Source organism: Mytilus galloprovincialis, chromosome 6 (genome assembly GCF_965363235.1).
Source record: "Mytilus galloprovincialis chromosome 6, xbMytGall1.hap1.1, whole genome shotgun sequence".
Taxonomy (NCBI): domain Eukaryota; kingdom Metazoa; phylum Mollusca; class Bivalvia; order Mytilida; family Mytilidae; genus Mytilus; species Mytilus galloprovincialis.
Genome location: NC_134843.1, coordinates 102,799,541 through 102,820,439, shown reverse-complemented (window position 1 = coordinate 102,820,439; position 20,899 = coordinate 102,799,541). Strand labels below are relative to the sequence as shown.

The 20,899-nt window shown below is 32.9% G+C and overlaps 2 protein-coding genes across 3 annotated transcripts in view; both read left to right on the top strand.

Moving 5' to 3' along the window:
* Positions 1-2,044: 2,044 nt before the first annotated feature.
* Positions 2,045-3,388, top strand: LOC143078494 (uncharacterized). Its single transcript, XM_076253355.1, has 2 exons — positions 2,045-2,081; positions 2,337-3,388. The coding sequence occupies exons 1-2, from the start codon at positions 2,045-2,047 to the stop codon at positions 3,386-3,388; spliced, it is 1,089 nt and encodes a 362-aa protein (XP_076109470.1).
* Positions 3,389-11,138: 7,750 nt separating this feature from the next.
* The window catches only part of LOC143080996 (large ribosomal subunit protein mL38-like), a 36,056-nt gene continuing 26,295 nt past the window's right edge, over positions 11,139-20,899 (top strand). The window contains exons 1-2 of one of the 2 annotated variants that reach the window (XM_076257228.1): positions 11,139-11,321; positions 19,931-20,089. In XM_076257228.1, coding sequence (XP_076113343.1) covers positions 11,183-11,321; positions 19,931-20,089 — 298 coding nt within the window. In that variant the 5' untranslated portion in view covers positions 11,139-11,182. Of the gene's footprint in view, positions 11,322-19,433; positions 19,550-19,930; positions 20,090-20,899 lie in introns of those variants that run through there. The other variant, XM_076257229.1, reaches the window with a different exon arrangement.

Genomic DNA, 20,899 nt, shown 5'->3' with positions numbered 1-20,899 from the left:
TTTCATTTAAATCAAAGTAGTTTCTTTGTTATCTACAGGGAACTACGGATACAACTATTGGTGATTTTTTTGTACAAATCCCAGAGTGGGAGTTAGAAAGTGGATTTGATCCTTTGAATGTAACAGTAAGGGGGAAACCAGCATGGCTAACACTTAAAGGCAGAGTTCCTTCACTTACAAACCTCAGTCCACGTGCGGAAGAGGTCTATCTTGATAATGTTTTGTTTGATATAGACTCTTTACAATTACGTGACCCTGATAAATTTGTCTCTGGACAGTTACATAATTGTGTATCAGAATGGAGGCTTATTCTTGATGAAAATGCACATCAAGACGTGGTGAAGTGGCTTGAAGATGGAGTTGATGTTGGAGAGTTTTTTCGACGTTTTAAGGGAAACTTTAAGGGAAGAAATTATGACTCTGAAATACCCCCTAGAAATTATTTTCAGAATGCAGCTATTTGTAAAAAATACTCTGCTTTAATATCAAAAGAATTGTGCGAGAGAATTTCAACTGGGTGCATCAAACTTTTGGGAAGGGTAGGTGAATGTCAACCCCTAAAGTTATTATGCCATTAACTGTAGAACCAAGTAAACCACGGTTATGCCATGACGAAAGATATCTTAATTTATGGGTCAAAGATTTACCTTTTCATTTGGAGAATTTAAAAGGTTGGTTCAAGAGAATGCTTTGGTGATAACATGTGATGAAAAGTCGGGCTATGACCATGTCAATTTGCAAGAATCATCTCAGACATATTTTGGTATTCAATTCGGTGGTTTTTTATATGATATATACTACTCTACCGTTTATCTACCAATCGATAGGAATTTGTGTGACCTCTTATTTAAGACAGCTAGACGTCATAAATACATTGTATATCGACGATAGGTTTGTTGTTACAGGTGGAAGTAAGAATAGCGATGATGCTATGCTTGAAGCAAGTAAAATAACCTATAAGGTGTTGCAGTTGCTGACAAGGCTAGGTTATACACTGTCTCTTAGTAAATGTTCACTAATACCTGGCACATGTAAGAAATTTCTTGGTTTTTTAGTTGACTCTGTTAAACAGACGTACATACTTCCTGATGATAAGAAGTTGAAATTTATTGATTTGAGGAAATCTATACTTTTAATGGATGGGGTTGACTTGAGGACACTGCAAAGATTTTGTGGTAAATGTATTTCGTTGACATTGGCTGTTCCAGGGTGCAAGTTGTTTTGTAGGGAAGTGAATGCTGCAATATCTACTTGCGTTAAAAACAGTAGAAAGGTTAAGGTATTGGGACCGTTGAGGGATGAATTAATGCATTGGCGTTTTCTTGATACTTGGACTGGATATTCCAAATGGAGGTCTGAATTTCACAAGGTGATTGAGTTGTCGACTGATTCCTCTGGTTTCAGGTATGGCGCTTCAGTGAAGCTTGAGGCGAGTACAATGACATTGGGGACTATTGGGATACAAATGACTGTAGACCAATTCATGAGAAAGAGGCTGATGCTGTCCTGAAGTCGTTACAGTCTTTAGACAGTTTTTTGCAAGATTCTAGGGTTGATTTGTTTACTGACAACATGGCTGTTATAGCGGCATGGGAAAACCAAGGTTGCAAGTCTAGAGTTTAAGTTGCATCATGAAAGAAATATTTAGCCATGTGTCAACTTATAACATTGATTTACATTTGAAATATGTCCCTTCCTGTTTAAACGAAGTGGATGCCCCATCAAGATTAACTAATACCGCGGATTCAATGTTAAGTGAGGAGTCGTGGTTACTGGTAGGGTCTTTGTATGGTCCCCATTCAGTTGACCTAATGTCTTTGGATTCTAATGTCATGAAGTCATCTACAGGTGTTCCACTGAAACATTTTACTCCATGGCCTACCCCATGTTCCGCAGGAGTTAATTTGTTCTCACAGAACCTGAGGAGTGAGCAAAATCCGTATGTTTACCCACCTTTCGTACTTGTATTTCCAGTATTGAGTCTGTTGCGAGAGCAGGGCATTTCTTGTACAATTATTGTCCCCGAAATGCGACCTTTACCGATATGGTGGCCAATTTTGAAATACTACTCCGTGGAATCGGTATGTCTTGGTATGAAGGGTGACAAAGGTGTAGTCAAGACGCCCTCAAAACGTGGCTTTATTCTAGATAAAGTGGGATTAAGGGTCATTGTTTGCATTTAGGGTCTTATTTTCACGAAGCTAGAGTATCTACTGTTTTATATATAGTAAATATTCCAATAGTTTGTTGCAGGGTGCTGACATTATTATAGACTGGCAAGCAATAAATAACTTTTCTTTGTTTTCTTGAAAAATCACCGAAAAAGCCTTCGCTAGCTACATGTGGACCAAATGATGTAAGAATTTTTTTGGTTTGGAAGGATAAGTTTGGAAAAACTACTGTCCATGATATAAACTGTCAATATTTGGGACTAAAGGGTATGTTTCAGTGTTCTTGTCCTAACCGATTAGCTTCGGCAACAGTAGAAGGTATCATTAACCAATTGGTAAATTTATTTGATGATAAAGGGTTGGGTAGAACTTTGTGCGATGTGGAAAGGAAAGGAAATCCGGCAGTTTCACCTGTACTCAAAGAGTATTTAAAATTGGTGCAAGTCGAACAAGCTAAGGCGCATATTCTACCCAAACAGGCGAAGCCTATATTTTTGACAAAGATTAGATCTATTAGTGCTTTTATTTCTCGAGAACTTCAAAAAGACGGTTCTAAGCTTAAGGAAATATTTGTCCTTTACAGAGATCAAGCTTGGTTTAAGTTGCAGTATTTTGCTGGCGATAGAGCAAGTGATCTCTCTATAGTAGTTGCACAAGAGGTGAAGTTTCTTAAAGACGGTTCAGGGTTTGTTTTCCAGCATACGTTTGGTAAAACTCTCCGGGGTAAAAAGGGTAGGAGTAACTCGTTCTTCATCAAGAGATGCGATGACAATGTAGTTTGCCCGGTAAAAGGATTGTTGGATTTTGTTCAATTTGCCCACTCGTGTAATGTGGATTTGACAAAAGGCTACTTGTTTAGGGTAGTTTCAGAAAGTGGTAGGGTGTTGGAGAAACCAGTTAGTTATTCTGTGGTATATGAGAGATTACGATACTATCTGTCGACTCTGGGTATATATGAAGGGGAAACGCCTCATAGTTTCCGGTCTGGTTGTACTGTTACAATGGCTTTGTCTGACTCAGCTAGCAATGTTGACGAAGTGATGAATCACGTTGGGTGGTTCGGTAAAGCAAATGCGGAATATTATGGTCGTGTAAATACACTAATTGATTCTGAAATTGTGGCTTCGAATCTTGCGGCGTCTGTTAGCCAAGCCGAAAATATTGAACTACAATATAGAGAGAAGGCAGATTTTTCCGGGCTAAAAAGGGTTTTTTAAATGACAATCTTAATGGTAATAGGTTCTAGAATACATATGTTTACATCTAAGTATTGTGATTTGAAGGATTTCATACAATTTGTATTTTGTTGTGCAACTATGATTTATAGAATTAATGCTTATATATTTTGAACTTAATGTTGGTCTTGTAATTGATGGCAATTAAACGATTTAAGTTCATAAACATTTTTGTTTTGAGTATTGGGAATAAAAGTGTTATTATTTATGTGATTGCGAAGTATTTTCTAATTCTTATGTGATTTACCACGTATGATTTTGTAAATTGCAGAGTTTTCTCCCCATAACTTAACATGGACTGAATGCTAGAAGATATTAAACAGTGAGGATATGGGTATAGCCTCATTGGTCAATTTACCTAGCGGAAGTACATGTACATGTGACCATAGTAGAATGGTCATTCTTTCAATATCCACGTTTACGGTAGTTGGCCGTAAGAATACGGTTCGGCAATAGTGTTAACCATTTTCCATATTGGTGGTATTTCAAAAGATATTCTTTTGCTAGTCTAAGCTGGGTGTTATTTGTATTTTTAAAAAAGTAACCCCCCCCTCCCAAACCCTTGTCTATATGTTTGCTATCATCTAGTATTCGGTTTCATATTGCAGAGTTTTCTCCCCATAACTTAACATGGACTGAATGCTAGAAGATATTAAACAGTGAGGATGTGGGTAAAACCAATACAATATTTAAGACTTGGGTTTATAGTTTTGATTTGTTACGTTTGAAAGGCAACACTTGTATACCGCTATCCAATGACTGATGCCATTCAATGTGAAGGGAAACTTTAATGTGTCAACACAATGTTCACTGCTGCACCCTAATTTTTTTACATTTTAAACCTTTAATGTCTGCTTTTTTTGTCCACACATCGTTGTCTATATAATGGAATTTTATGCAAATGTCATACAATTGAAAGATTTAGCTAGCTATGAAACCAAGTTTGATCCACTATTTTCTACTTGTCAGGAATATGACAGATTTTATCCATTCGTTTAATGTATATGAACTGTTCATAGATACCAGGATTAAATTTTGTAATTACACCAGACGCGCGTTTCGTCTACAAAAGACTCATCAGTGACGCGAGAATCCAAAAAAGATAAAAAAAAAAAAAAAAAAAAAAAAAAAGCCAAATAAAGTTCGAAGTTGAATAGCATTGATGACCGACATTTTTTTTCGGAGTTCGTTGTTTTTGTTATCTAACTTTTTATTCATTTTATAAAAATCAAACATGTTCCTTGAAACTTTATAATTGTGTTTCCTAATAAAATCGAATGTTTCTAAAATTAAAAATAAACATAAAAATAAAAGTAAATAAAGGCAACAATAGTATACCTCTATTCAATGGTCATCAATCGATAAAGCGAAAACAAATCCGGGTCACAAACCAAAACATGGGAAAAAAACCACATCAGGAAGATGAAAACAACGGAACGACAGATACACTGAATAAGTGTAAACAAATGCTGATACTGATTTGGAAAAAGGCGATTGACATTTAAACGCTTAATATAGTCGATTAAAGCAATTGAACGATTTTTCATTTTGTTTAATACTCATTAGATCACTAACATAAATATTCTAAAAAAATACTTACAAAATTCCACCTCCTTTATCCTTGATAATCCAATGTACTACTGATCTGTGTTATCAATTCTAAATAAAACTGATAGATATGTTCTTTGCTTATTATTTGCTTTATTATTATGTAAGATTTATCTAATCTTAATGTCAATTATCATGTAATAAATACAGTAATTTTATGTTTGACTGTATCAAATAAAACCGAATGGGTCACTTGCTACACTATGATATGTATTATACCGATGTTGAGGAATGTTAGGAAGGCATACATTTTATTCCCCTCTTTCGTCTTCTCTTCACGCCTGTTATTTTATCCGACAGCAAAGGATGCGTCTGGCTAGTCAGGTAGTCCATCCGTTTGATAAGAACATTTTATGGTGGTGTGCCAGTGGCAGAATAAGTCAACAAGGATATGACTGGTTAACAAAAAGCATTGAAGATAAGATTAAACCTCACCGAAATCTGCATACATACGTCGTCTGGTTAGGCACATGTAACACAACCTCAATAGATAAAAACAGATATATCTCATCAAAGTCTCAAGAAGTAGATGCTGCCCAAAATATCATCACTTTATTACAAAACTTTGGCTCCATTACAGAAAATCATCCTAACTGCAGGCTAACATTATTAGAAATTCCCATCTACTCAATTTATGAATGCAACAAGGCAGCCAACCATCCCAACCCTGAAATTTTTAAAGAACAGGATATTCAATTACAGAAGCAAATAGAACAAATTAATGAAAGTATAACATACATAAATAAGAATTCTGATTGTCACTCGCCTCACTTTAGTCATCACCTTTACACCAGGAAGCAAGTCAAAAGGGGGGGAAATAAACCATCAAACAAACTTTACAACTTCAAATTATACACCGTTGCAAATTATATCAGCACCACCAACAGATAATTGTAAAAGGAACAACATCAATGGCAGCTCTGCTATGCAGCATCCCAGAATCATGGTGCCCGGCATGAGTAAAACTCCAACAATTCATAACTTTGGAAATAACGTATATTACGCCAAACCTAAAAGATTACAACTTCAGTGAATCGTAATCCTTGGCTAGCAAAGATTGGCAAAATGCGGTTAAGGAAGTTTATGCCTGGGATAAGAAAATACTTAGTTTTTCGAAAAATTTAAATGTTTGTAAACAGGAAATTTATAAAAATGACCATATAATTGATATTCATGTCAACACCGAAGTGCTGACTACTGGGCTTGTTTTTTCTCCATAAACGAAAGCTTTAGTTCTTTTATATACTTGCATTTCAAAAATTTGGCTTTGGGTGCTTCTGATGAGGAAAAATATAAAAAAAAATAAAATCACAAAAATACAGAATTCCGAGGAAAATTCAAAGTGGAAAATCCCCTAATCAAATGACATCAAAAGAATGTACAACAACTGTCATATTCCTGACTTGGTACAGGCATTTTCTCATGTAGAAAATGGTCGATTAAAACTGGTTTTATAGCTAGCTAAACTTCTCACAGCACTGAGCATTGTGTTATAATCTTAATCACTATAAAAACAAACAAATTTGTCAACAAAGAAACACCAAAAGGCATATAGACAAGCATATAAGCAAAATAAAAGACAAGAATATAACCATTTACCACTGAGATTACAACTCGTGGTATAAGTCGTATAGGAATAAAATTAAGGCTTTGCTTGAAAGCCGTGACTGCTGATTCTTTAATTTCCAAACCTGGAAGATATATTAATTGGCAAGTGTCTAATTGAACTCCGAATCATATGAAAATAAGAAGAGGTCGACAAGAAGAGGCGCACAGTTCGTTCCCATAGGAATTCCGACAATGTGTTGAAAAAGTCTACCTCCAAATAGAATATATGATGATTATGAAAAAGGTTTCAAAAATTTATTTAATGTACCTGTAAAATCTAGGTATCAAAGAGGAAAACCACTTCCATGTATAAATAAATAACTGAGAGGGGTCATATATCCAAAACAGAATAAATAACAGAGAAGGGTCATATATCGAAAACGAATGCTTTGTTCACAATATAATAAAAACCGGAGTGACAAAAATTGGGAGAAGTTTAGAAAACAAAGAAATTTGGTAACCAATATCAAAATTTTATAAATTTCCTGTTTACAAAACTTTTGAATTTTTCGAAAAACTAAGGATTTTCTTATCCTAGGCATAGATTACCTTAGTCATATTTGGCACAACCTTTTAGAATTTTGGATCCTCAATGCTCTTCAACTTTGTACTTGTTTAGCTTTATAAATATTTTGATATGAGCGTCACTGATGAGTCTTATGTAGACGAAACGCGCGTCTGCCGTACTAAATAATAATCCTGGTACCTTTGACTGTCCCTTTGGTATCTTTCGTCCCTCTTTGATAACTATTTGCCGGCTTGAATTTAGATATTATAATCAAGATTCAAGATTCAAGATTCAAAGTTTTATTTAGAGTCAATATTCAATAAACTACATAACACAAACTCTAGTGAGCTTTTCAAATCGACTTAATAACAAAATACAATACACACACACACAATACAATACACACATACATACAAAAGTCATGAAAAACAACACAATTTTAAACATATAATGCATAGTAAGATACCATAAATGACGTATATAAGTTAAAAGCATATAGTACACTTAAAACATAGCACAAGTTAATAATAAGACTGCACAGATCATATAGTCACACAAAAAATAAAAGTAAAATAAAACATGCATCCCATGTTTGTACCAATTTTTTGAATTGGTCAAAAGATTTTTTCATTCGACAATGGTAGCTCATTCTACATTTGTGCAGCATTATAGAGAAACGATCTTAAGCCAAACTTAGTAGTTCGAACTCTTGGGAGTACTGCTGTTCCTGTGATCTTAAATCATACTTGTTAATTTTTATATCAATCAAATCATGAAGGTAGCTCGGACTTTTTTTGTGAATTATTTTAAATGTTTCTATTGCAATTGTTTTTATTCTTCTTATTTTTAAAGATGGTAACTTAGATTTTTCTAGCAGTTTTTCGTAAGTAATATCACAATCTTCATAAATGAATCTTAGAGCTCTTTTTTGAATTTTTTCCATTTTAAAAGATTTTTTTTCACTACAGTAGTCCCAAATTACTGGGCAATAGTTAAAATTCGAAAGTATGAATGAGTAGTATGCTGTTAACCTACCTAGCCTGTTTAAATATTTACCCATACGTTTTAGAATATTTAATTGTCTTGATGCCTTTTTACATATTTCAGATATATTATTGTTAAAATTTAAGTCCGAATCTATAGTTATTCTAAGAAGTTAAACATTTTCTTCACAAGAAATGTTGCTTCCATTTAAATTAAATATCAAATTATGTTTATTTGGTTTTTTTTCCAATGGCTATAGCCTGGAATTTGTCAGGATTAGCCTTCATTAATTTTATAGAAAACCAGTTTATTAGATTTAAACTATATTTTTCTAAACTTTCAACAACTTTATCTAAATTATGATCACTGTATGATACAGTGTTGTCATCAGCATAGTTATAAATGGTGCTTTTTTGTACAAAATGAAATATGTCATTTATGCAGACATTGAAAAGAACTTGACCAATAATTGACCCTTGTGGTACGCCTTTAAACATACGATCCCATTTACTGTAAGAACCTCCATATTTTAATGCGTTGTTTTTTGTTTTCTAAATAACTTTTTAATAATTTTAGAGAATTTTTAGACAGACCGTATGCTTCCAATTTAAGTAATAGTAAATCGTTCTGTAAACAATCAAATGCTTTAGATAGATCCATCAAAATTGCAGCAATAAATTTGTTCTCGTCCAGAGCTTTTTTCCAGTCTTCTATTATTTTAATAATTGCAGTTTGGTAACCAAAACCTGACCTAAATGCCGAAAGAAGAGGATGAAAATGTTTATTTAAGAATTCCATTAGTTGGTCATGTATAGCTCTTTCATAAATGTTAGAAATACATGGTAACACACTTACAGGTCTATAGGTTTCTTTATCAAGAGAGTTATTCTTTTTTAAAAGTGGGGAAACCTGAGCAGCTTTAAGATTATCATGAAAAATTGAGCTTTCAATTGATTTATTAACTAAGATTTTAATAGGATTTGATATTACTGGCTGTGCCAATTTTATAATTTTTGGTGAAATATTGTCATATCCAGTGGCTTTTCTTATATTTAACCTATTTATTTGTTTACTCAGAAACTCTTCTGTTGCAGGTTTAAAATTCAACTCATTATAATCGTTTTTATTTTCTTCAATTTTTATTATACTTGGATGATTTCTGTCTATTTTAATGTTTTATCTCCTATATCTTTAGCCACATTTATGAAAAATTTATTGAAAATTTCTGATACCTCTTTAGGATCACTGAGAATTTTTATCATTTTCATATAAAATTATGTTATTGTTTGATTTAATATTTCATTTTGATAAAAATGGTGTTTAATAGTGGAATAAAATGTTGTTGATTTTGGACCACCAGCAGTTCTTTCATAAAAAAAATATGTTTTAATTGAGCCTGCAAAATAACCACTGCCTTTAACTTATGCCGAATCAAAATATTTTTTTCTCATCTTCTCTTATCTTATGATTACAATGAATTTTGTAATTACCAGACATGTAAATAAACAAAGAAAATATGATGCAATTGATTTTAACCAATAAAAATATATAACTTTTATGTTAGCCAATCTTCTTCTTTATATATTGATGCACCCCATTAGTTTCCTCAATTCTCAACAGGCGGAAACCCGGTTGAAATAGAACAAAAGAATCTAAGCTCTTTGTTAGAGAAGGCGATAAATGCTCACTGTAATGTTTACTATAGTAACAAAACAAAAAAAAAGTTAATAGAAACAAATAAAATGACAATTTTCTTCTCAATTACGAAGTGTTCTATTTTAAAAAACGCCATTTGCATAAGGTTTCAATTGATTTACTACATTGTTAAGCAGGACAATTAGATATCAAGTCGACGACATGGGTATCTATCAAGTTGGATGTAGAAAATGCATAACCTCCGATTTAAAAAAAAAAATTACCACGGACAGAGCACATACCAATCTATAAGTTCAGTAATTTTCGTGTCTGCCCTTCCATTATGTGTTTTTTTTTTACTAAAAGTACTTGACGACAGTCTTTCAAGTTGGATGATGAAAATGCATATCTTCGAAAATCAGGGGCGGATCCAGCCATTTTAAAAAGGGGGGTTCCTAACCCAGGACAAAGGGGGGTTCCAATTACATGTCCCTATTAAAATGCATTGATCGTCCAAAAAAAAGGGGGGGTCCAACCCTCGGAAACCCAGGCGCGGATCCAGAGGGGAAATTTTAAAATTTCAGTTGCAAAGCAAGCTGTTAATGCAGCATAAAAAGCATTAAATATTGTAACACATTAGTTATCTACAGGCAGAGCAAAAACATTCTGTTCCACTCCAGGACTGAACAAGACTCTTAAAATGTGAGAAGCTGTTAACAGTCCTGAAGTGGTCTGGTAAGCTATTCCATAAAGAAGCAGCAGCAAAACTAAAAGATTTTTTTCCATATGAGGTAGTTCTTACCTGTGGTATATCCAAAATATTACTGTATCTAAAAGAATATTTAGTGTGTTTAATTTTGAGTAAATTTTGTAAACATACAGCAGCCAAATTATTTAAAATTTTATAAGTCTCAAGTGCCATTGTCCTGATGCGTCTTACTTGTAGGGTTGGAACCTTTGCGTTCTCAAGAAGAGTTTCAGAGGATGATAAGTAGTCGTCGTATACAAATCTTAATGCTCTCTCTTGTATTTTTTCAAGTTTTTTAAAAAAAATTCTCTGTACAAAAATGCCAAGCCACAGGGCAAAAATCTTAACATACTTAAGGCCTGTTGGCACGAATTGTCCAAATGTGCGGTTTTCCTCGACGTATTTTCTTCTCTGTGTTTTAAAAATTGGTATGCGCTGCAGGGTTAAGATTGTAATTGTGGAACAGCAGTATTAAATCTGCCCGTTCTGTCAATGTAATGTGCCACTGTTTGTAGTTTGGCTTTTGTCTCTTCTGTGTTCTCGCCGTTGATAATTGAGTGTTTCATAGTTGGTATTTTTTCATAAAGGTCCCTGCCTCTCTCAGATATTTGTTTTTCGGTGATTAGGTGAACCTGAGATAAAAGTCAAACACGCCTAAAATCAAGGGAGGTTATCCTTTACAAACATGTCGCAAGCAATGAAGAGATTAAAAAGTGTTCTGCAAAATGTTATTACAGTTGATCGACAACAAGTCAGGACGAAGATGTATTGGCCGAGAAAGATTGAACCCGAAGAAGAAAAAACACATGCACAACGAATTACTGGTAAATTATCCTAGTGTTATCGGTTTTCGATAGTGTAACACTAACAAACTTTTTCCCAGTTCTTCAAAATATTAATATGCTCAAAGTTGATTGTATTAATTTAATAAATGCTTGTAATTATTTCCCCTTATCCTCACGATTTCTCTTGAATAAAACAAGAAAAATAAAAACATCAGGGCTGCGTTCTATATCGTAGCAGCTACGTAGTGCTACATGTACGTAGATTTTGACTATTGAACGTGTAGCTATAGACTAGTTGTAACATAAATATTGTTAGCAGCTACATGTACGTAGCCGCTACGTAGCTGCTACGATATTGACTCGACCCTGTTGTGCTCAATTTCAAATTTTGACGTTTTGTGCAAGACGACATCAGGACATAAAGTCACAAATTTGATTTGACAAATAATTTTTTGACAATTGTTTAAATATATTTAGAAAATTTTTCTTTTTATTACATATATTCATTTGAGATAAGGAAATTGCTCATAAACCTTGATAAACATGATAAATGAAAATGTATTGAATTTTTAATCAGTCAAAGGATTAGTCCGAGATTACTCTGATGTCCAACGGCTGTTTTGCCAGTAGAGCTGGGGCCGTGGGACGTCAAAGCGTGTCCCATATCAAAAAGTGGATATTTGCCTGCTTCGTCGCTTCTGGTGCCAACGGACAGCCTTCGAATTATATAAATCAGGTACATGTATCAATTTGTTCATTTTTCATTTATCTCTTCATTTATGTAACTTTCACCTACCTGCCACCCTTTATTTACTCATATTTAGACAGTTTTCACAGTGACCCATCGATTCAGACATTTTTTCTTTTATTTTCAAATGGACATCAAGTAACGAGACCTCCAGACTCAAATATGCAAATATTTATACTTTTTTCACCTCCTTTATAGGAGATTGATATTTAACATTTAGTAGCCAACCACGATTTTCACCTCCTTTACAGGAGATCGGTATTAAGCATTTAGTGCCAACCACGATAACATTTCAGAAGCCCTTGGATATTTACATTGCTTGTATTATAAATGAGTGAGGTATTAGAAATTATATATTCATATTGACCTAGGGTCATATGCATACATCATTTCCCATAGTCCATTGTGCCTTACTTTTTTTTTTTATCGTGATCACATGACAATCAGTCAAAATGCCAGAATCGATGGGTCACTGTGAAAACTGTCTAAATATGAGAAAATAAAGGGTGGTAGGTGAAACTTACATAAATGAAGAGATAAATGAAAAATGAACAAATTGATAACCGATTTATATAATTCCAAGGCTGTCTGTTGGCACCAGAAGCGACGAAGCAGCGCATCTATTTTGGACGAGCAAATGTCCACTTTTTGATATGGGACGAGCTCTGACACACTGTCTGACGTCCCACAGCCCCAGCTTGTCTGGCAAAACAGCTGTTGGACGTCCGAGTAATTTTGGACTATCAAAGGATATATTTATTGTCAAAATGAATTCATTTAAGTACAAAGCCACTATGACATTCTGTTGTCATTACAATTATTTGATCATTGTAGATATTTATTGAATAATTTTGAAGTGTTGTTGTTGTTGTTGTAATATATAAAACATCTGACATGAAAAATACAAAAAAAAATATTTTCAAAATAAATGTTTTTTTGTTCAAAGAAAAATAATCTCAAAACTGAATTGTGACTTTTTGTCTGTCAGTTAGGGGTACGACTTATTCAAGTAATTTTTATTTACTTGAAGAGGTTAAAAAAAATATACACATATATATACATGTACATGATGTATGATCTAAGTTAATTTGTGGCATACATTTGTACTTATACAAGTGAGTTTTATTTACTTGTATATTTTAAGGTAAAAAAAAAATTGGCTTAGTTTTGTCCCTTAGACATTCAGAATTTTTTACTTGTGCAGTATAAGTAAAAAAAAAGTCATCCTTTCTTCTTTTCTTGAATTCTTAAGATTTCTTTGCTCTAATAGAATTTTAAATTGTGTACCCTTTGCAGATGTCTTTACTAATCATTTAAGTGTAATTTCATGGACAATGAAAATCCCATTTGTCTGTTATCTTCAAAACACTGCTCTTTTACAAGCCTGAAGGAGCAATTTTTAAGGCCTTGTGCAAATACTCAAGATCTTTGCTCAATCAGTTTCTTTGTTAAATTAATGAGATGAAATGCTGAACTTTAATAAAAAAAAAAAAAAATTGAGCAAACCTGGGAAAAATCATTAAAGGCATGATTTTACATCTCAAAACTTGGGGATTGTTGTGCATTTTGTGGGATTGTGAGAACATTTTTCTTATTCAAGTAAATAAGAATAACTTGTACAAGTAGTACCCCTGACCATCTGACTGTCTGTGACTTTTTGTCTGTTACTTTCTGTCCTACATTCGTTAGAAGTTACATATAGTATGCATGGTATGCATATTTGATATTAATAGAGGATTTAGAATTTTTACAAGTTGAAGAAAAATATCAATTAAGTATCATTTCAAATGTCATTTGTCTCTAGAAACAAATAATTTCTAATGAGTTTTAGCCTTATTGATCAATTAATGCATCTTTGTCAGATATTCTAGGAATTATCACTTAAGGACAAAAATATGCATTGAATATTAATCTTTAATATATTTTAGATGGTTTTAAATTATTAAACCAATTCTTATATGTGATAAGATGTTGTCGCAGCTGTTATTAATATTTTACTGTCTTAGTAATAATATTTAAGGGCATTAATACTTTTAGGATAATTGAATTGAATAAAATTTAAAAGTTCACAAGATATGGCCAAAACTGTGTTCCATAGATGTTTTTTCCTTAACGACATTACACCACATCTTACATTTGCATATTACGCATGTGGACTTGACCTTCTTTTTTAGCTTAGTTTTATTTACGTTTAAGAATGTGCTATTAACCTGATTAATGCTTCTGGGTAATTTTGGGTCAGGGAATAAAGAAAAGTAGGTTAAAATCGGAAAAAAATATTTCTTCATACCTGTTAACCTATGACAATAAAAATGCAGGTTATGACCTGCATTGAAGAATGAAATCTCAGGTCATTAAGCGTACAAACTTTTTCGAGCTGAATTTCAGTATTTAGGGGACATTTTTCTTATAATTTAAATCAAACATTTTCCAAAACATTTTCATATGGTTAAGTAATTTTAAACTGTATATATTATTATTTCATTGCACTTGAATGTCATTGAAAGATTTGTGTTATACCGCCTTAATTCCTTTTCTTATATTCATTCCATGATATGTATACAATGTGAATTTGATTTTTTTTAACATATATTTTTTTTTTCTTTATTGAACTTTTCAACTATTATTTACAGTAAATCTATTACACACATTTGTGTGCTGCTTTCATAGAAAAGATTTCTAATCATATTGATATTAGAGTATAAAAAAATAAAGTTAAACAATTAAAAGAAGTTTAGATGAAAAAAGTAATTTTCAAAATTTCTATTTTCAATTGTTCTAAGGAAGAAAAAATAGTTAAAAGTTTTATTCTGATATGCATTTGCATTCAATTCATATTTGATTCATTCTTTTTACAAACAAAAAAATAGTTTAAGAAGTATATTGTGAATGGTGACAAAAAAGAGGAATTAACTTGAATTGTTTAAGAAACAATTTCGATATACGCATGTTATTTCCGACCTAAAGCTTAGGTCATTGGTGTTAATTAACAGTGTGTTTGACACCAAAGCTGTCAAGTGAAGCCATGTACTTAATGGGTCATTTAATCTGACTCTTTACACATCTAGTTGAACTTCCTGTTCATAGAAGAACAATGAATTTGCGGGTATATCAAAAGAGATGAGTCTGAAGGCCCCAGAATCCGTGTGAAAACGGGTCATTTTCAGAATTCTCAGGTTATTTAACGACCCAGCGGGTGTCCCAGGTGACTTCTCAGATTCTTAAAAATCTTGGGTCACACCCGAAGGATATGGGTAAGTTGACAGGTATGATTTCTTCTGTTGTACCCTGTCTGAAAACTTGAAATGTTGAAATTATTACTTGCTAGAAGCAAGTTTTTGTTCTGTCCTTAATAAACCGACAAATAGAAAACATGTGCCATTTCACAAAATACATATATATATTTTAACGACACTCATTGCTATCAAGAACTTATTACTAACGAGAACAGATGACTTCACAATATATAAACTGCTTTTTAGCAGTTACAGGAACAGTAGAGCCAAGTTGAAGCGTATATATACTGGAAGGCATTCTAACGGCACTATAGAAAAAGTCAAATTGGTATCAATTCAAAGCGACACCTATCATCCCTATTAAATGTTATTTCGGTGTTTCGTTTATCTGTTTATAATAAATTTGATACTAAGTTGCTTCAAGTATTATTTTGACCTTTTTGAGGCTTTAAGGTTCATCATAACAAATGGACAAATATGACATATTTTCACCTCACCAACTAATCTTGTGCACAGACTTATCTGTGCTGTTTGGAAAGTTTTAAGACCTGGCATCCACTAGATATATGATACATAAGTTCTTTTCTCTACCTGGAAGTCTGAGGGATGCTAATAGATGCATTCAACTGTAGTTTGCATGTAGAATGGAGTCAATGGACTCCAGTTAACACATTTATCACAACAGTTGTAAAGTAGGAGTGACACTAGTCTGGGTACACCGGGTCATTTGCACCAAAATTTTTTTTAAATCTGATTTTTTTACTTTAACTGGACCTGCAACCGAAAGTAGTTGTTGCCTAGGCGTATTTTGATAATAAGCATGATCAGTAGTTATATGACTTCTGGTTAACACTATTTGTCAAAGTTTCAGGCCTTCTTATTCGTGTTTCAGAACTGGAAGGTAAGCCCACCCTTCCAAAAAACCTAATTTTGTCAGATTTCAATTTTAGACGTTCATATTAGAGCTCAAAATTAACATAAAAAGTAAGAAACATGACAATCAATAGTGTATGATTGAGGAAACATGCATACATTTCAAATTAAATCGCATTTCAATGACTTCCAAATGTATATGGAGGGCCATTCATTCCAAATAAAGATTGTTTGGGTTTTTGGGATACGATTGCTTTCATGCAATCTGTAGACTTATACCAGTGGCTCAGGACAATGCCCTCACGTCAACTGTTTTATTCTAAACATTAAGGAACATCTCAGATTCTTATGATTGTTTTGCTTTAAAAGGTAAAAACAAACAAAGGGGTTGAACTTAAACAACTTTCCTATAATGTTCTTTTCATAATCTTCATGTTTGATATTTCCCTTTACTTATATGGTCCGAGAACACAATTATTTCGTAGTGCATTTCTTTTAGAACATAAATGAAAATTAAAAAAATCCCACCTGCACTTTCTCAAAGAAACTTTTACAGTGTGTTGTACTACTTTTGGGACAAATTATATCAAAATTATAGAAAACTTCATCGGCTCCAACTCAAAATATGGACAATTTTATGTTTAGGGCGTCTTGAAATCTTTTGACAGCTTCCGAAGTGCTAATTTTCAACCTTTTTCAGCTGGACCAAATCACTACTTTCCTTTAAAATTCTGGACCCAAATTTTTTTACAGTGTAATTTCACCCCCTACTTGCAATTTGAGGCATTAAACATGGAGAAATAAATTTGGAAGGGGTATCAAAATTCATGGCAAGTAACCCACTGTCAACACTAGGGACTATATTTGTGAACAACGAAAATCAAGGGACGACAATTGTGGTCTCGGACCTTATAGGATAGAAAGAGTTGACAAATCTTAAAAAAACTTAGTATGACCAAAGCTTAATAAATTATTACACTGCTTACAAAGTTACATGACAATAGGATGTATATTATAGACAATAAGTTAAGTTCTATACTCATCTTTGCGCGTAAAATTTTGACGTTAAAATTGAAAAATTTCAACTATCAACATTTGGGGCTTTAAAAATTAAAATATTGCAAAAAAGTACTTTTTAAATGCCTTTATATATAACTTATCCTGTACTAAAAGCAATAGAGTACTCATTTGATTTATCAGACTTGGCATAATTATTCAAAAGTAAAATTTATATGAGCCTGCGCCTAAAAATTGAGGTTTTTCAATGAAGGGGAGCCTTACATGAAGATGTAATATTTTCCAGCAATTTTAAATTTGTGAAGCTTTTTGGTTATAAATGATCCTTACATATGTATTGAAAGTACTTTAAATGGAAAGAAAAGTTACAAATAACATATCATATTAGTTTAAAAGGGTCTTAGGCCAAGTAAGACTGGAAAAAATTTAGGGTCAATTTAGGCGGTGCCATATATTTACATTAAAAATGTATACTGAGGCTATAAGAAATAAAAATTTGTGTCTTTTTTATCATTTCTATACTCATGTGACATGATACAACAAATCTGATCACAAAAAGACTCTTGCAATTAACTTTTCTTACAAACAGTATGGTCTGATACAAAGATTTTTGCCTTTTTAGGGAAAAACTTGCATGCAATTTATTCTCAACAGGCTTATATTTAAATCACTTGCTATCCTACAGAAGAAAAGAAAGATATTATGTGAAATGGAACAGGTACAATAGACATTGTAAAGTGCTTTTGATACAAATTTAGTGAGGTCTTTATTATGGACTTCAAATTTTATGTACCAAGCTCCCCACTTTTTACTTCATCCAAACAGGGCGTTAGACAAGGGTCATTTATACAACACATTTTGCACATATTGTCTGAGATAATCTTCTTTTCTGTAGATTCAGAGTTCATAAATAAGTAAAAGAACTAGATAAAGGCATAGAAACACAAATATTAACACATGAAAACCTGTCAGATAGAAAGTCAGGATGCCATTTATGCATCAATATTGAAAAAGCTATAAATGCCTATTTTGACCATAAAATGCCAAAATTGGTCATTTTTGTAGAAATTCTATAAAATTAAAGTTTAAATCCTTTAGTTTCATGCTCTTTGACAAATTCACACCATCAAAACATTTAGGGAAGTTGCCAAAGTACAGATTCTATATTTACAGATTTCACCTCTTAGGTCCGAGAACACAATTATTTCGTAGTGCATTTCTTTTAGAACATAAATGAAAATTAAAAAAATCCCACCTGCGCTTTCTCAATGAAAATTTTACAGTGTGTTGTACTACTTTTGGGACAAATTATATCAAAATTATAGAAAACTTCATCGGCTCTAACTCAAAATATGGACAATTTTATGTTTAGGGCGTCTTGAAATCTTTTGACAGCTTCCGAAGTGCTAATTTTCAACCTTTTTCAGCTGGACCAAATCACTACTTTCTTTTAAAATTCTGGACCCAATTTTTTTTACAGTGTAATTTCACCCCTACTTGCAATTTGAGGCATTAAACATGGGGAAATAAATTTGGAAGGGGTATAAAAATTCATGGCAAGTAACCCACTGTCAACACTAGGGACTATAACGAAAATCAAGGGATGACAATTGTGGTCTCGGACCATATGCGTGTTTTTAACAACACAGAAAATCAGAATTAAGCAGTATTTATATTTAGTGTTTTTATAAATTTAGAAACACGTCAGAGGGAAGTCCCCAGTTTTGATAAAAATGCGAGAGTTCTCTGAATTCCGATAAATCTATTTCTGTCATATAAGAACTGAAGTGGAGTTTTTCTTATATATGTCACCGTTATGAAACTGATATTTGATATTGTACTTCCATAAAGAAATAGAGAACCATCTAGGTCGTTTAATTAGAATTTAATATACGTTCTTGCTCCAGGGTTTGTTTGGGTAATTATGTGCATGCGTATAGTTTCTGGACTTCAAGGGGTATTAGCTATATATAGATTGAATGGTTGCTCTGGATTCCCCACTCAATTGAATACTTTAAAACTCATGCGATCCTTTTTTTGTATGTCTACTATTGAGGGTTATTGCTGTTACATAATTTTAAATCATATGCATCATTTAAATTAAAATAAATGTATTCCACATCGTTAAGGTATGGCTACAACACCCCTTCAGGTGAAATGGAGTCTTCCATATTATCGTTTGGAGATGTCTCCCTTCCGGAAGTAACTTCCGTCAATTCTGAATGTAAATACTCTTCGAGAAAAATTAACTCGTTCTGTCGATAAACAATGTATTATATTAAAAACAATCGCAATTTAAACCGAGGAATATATACAGAAAGGAGTCATGACAACTGACCCAAAGGAAATTAAACATTTAAAGAGTTAGGAATGGGGTTCCTCCTAGAATTAACGTAGGAAAATATGTGATAATTAAGATACGAAGTGAAATACCTTCTCTCACTCTGAGTCTCAATGACTGCTGTGGAAAGTAAACTTGGAATTTATAGTACAAAAATAAAACACAATAGGCCTAAGTACATTGTTCATACACTTTTATCCGGGATTGGCTATTTTATAACTATTCGTATTACGTAAATTACATTTTACATGTGCAGTTGAATTAGTTTTGAAAATAATATTTATAATCTAGCTACATGTATACATGTGTCAATAAAAACAATGGCAATCGTATGCCTCAGAGCATTCTGCTCTTTGATTACATTTTATATGCTGTTTACAAATCAAGTGTTTTGTTCAGATTTAAATGAAAAATTCTTTGAATTCTGTTGTAGAAATGAAACAGACAGATCCAGAGTTAGACAAAGTGATTAACATTGGATTTCCAGTCACCAAATTTGACAGAACAGAAAGAAAAAAGATGAAACATCAATTGAAAGAGTCCATAGCAGAAAAAGAACTAGACTTAGAAAGAGCTGCTAGAACAAGAACATGTAAGTTAGAGTTAGAAAGAAATTTTAGGACAAGAACATGTTAGTTAGACTTAGAGAGAGCTGCTAGAACAAGAACAGACTTAGAAAGAGCTGCAAGAACAATAATATGTAAGTTAGAGTAATAATTAACTGCTAGAACAAGAACATGTTATTTTTATTTTGAAAGTTAAATATTACAATGAACTACAGGAACAAGAAGTTGTAAATTTATCATGTTTATGTGTTAGTTATAGTTAGAAAGAGCTGCTAGAACAAGAACATGTAAGTTACACTTAGAAAGAACTGCTAGAACAAGAACAGACTTAGAAAGAGCAGCTAGAACAATAACATGTTAGAGTTAGAAAGAGCTGCTAGAACAAGAACATGTTAGGTAGACTAAGAAAGAGCTGCTAGAACAAGAACAGACTTAGAAAGAGCAGCTAGAACAATAACATGTTAGAGTTAGAAAGAGCTGCTAGAACAAGAACATGTTAGTTAGACTAAGAAAGAGCTGCTAGAACAAGAACAGACTTAGAAAGAGCAGCTAGAACCAGAACATGTTAGTTAGACTTAGAAAGAGATGCTAGAACAAGAACATGTTAGTTAGACTAAGAAAGAGCTGCTAGAACAAGAACAGACTTAGAAAGAGCTGCTAGAACAAGAACAGACTTAGAAAGAGCAGCTAGAACAAGAACATGTTAGACTTAGAATCAGCTGCTTGAACAAGAACATGTTAGTTAGACTTAGAAAGAGATGTTAGAACAAGAACAGACTTAGGAAGAGCTGCTAGAACAAGAACATGTAAGTTATAGTTAGAAAGAGCTGCTTGAA

Bases quoted from the DNA above. Each gene is read 5' to 3' on its own strand.
- LOC143078494 (XM_076253355.1), top strand. From the start codon at position 2,045: ATGGTGGCCAATTTTGAAATACTACTCCGTGGAATCG. The intron at 2,082-2,336 runs GTATGTCTTGGT...AGCCTTCGCTAG, and splicing joins AATACTACTCCGTGGAATCG to CTACATGTGGACCAAATGAT.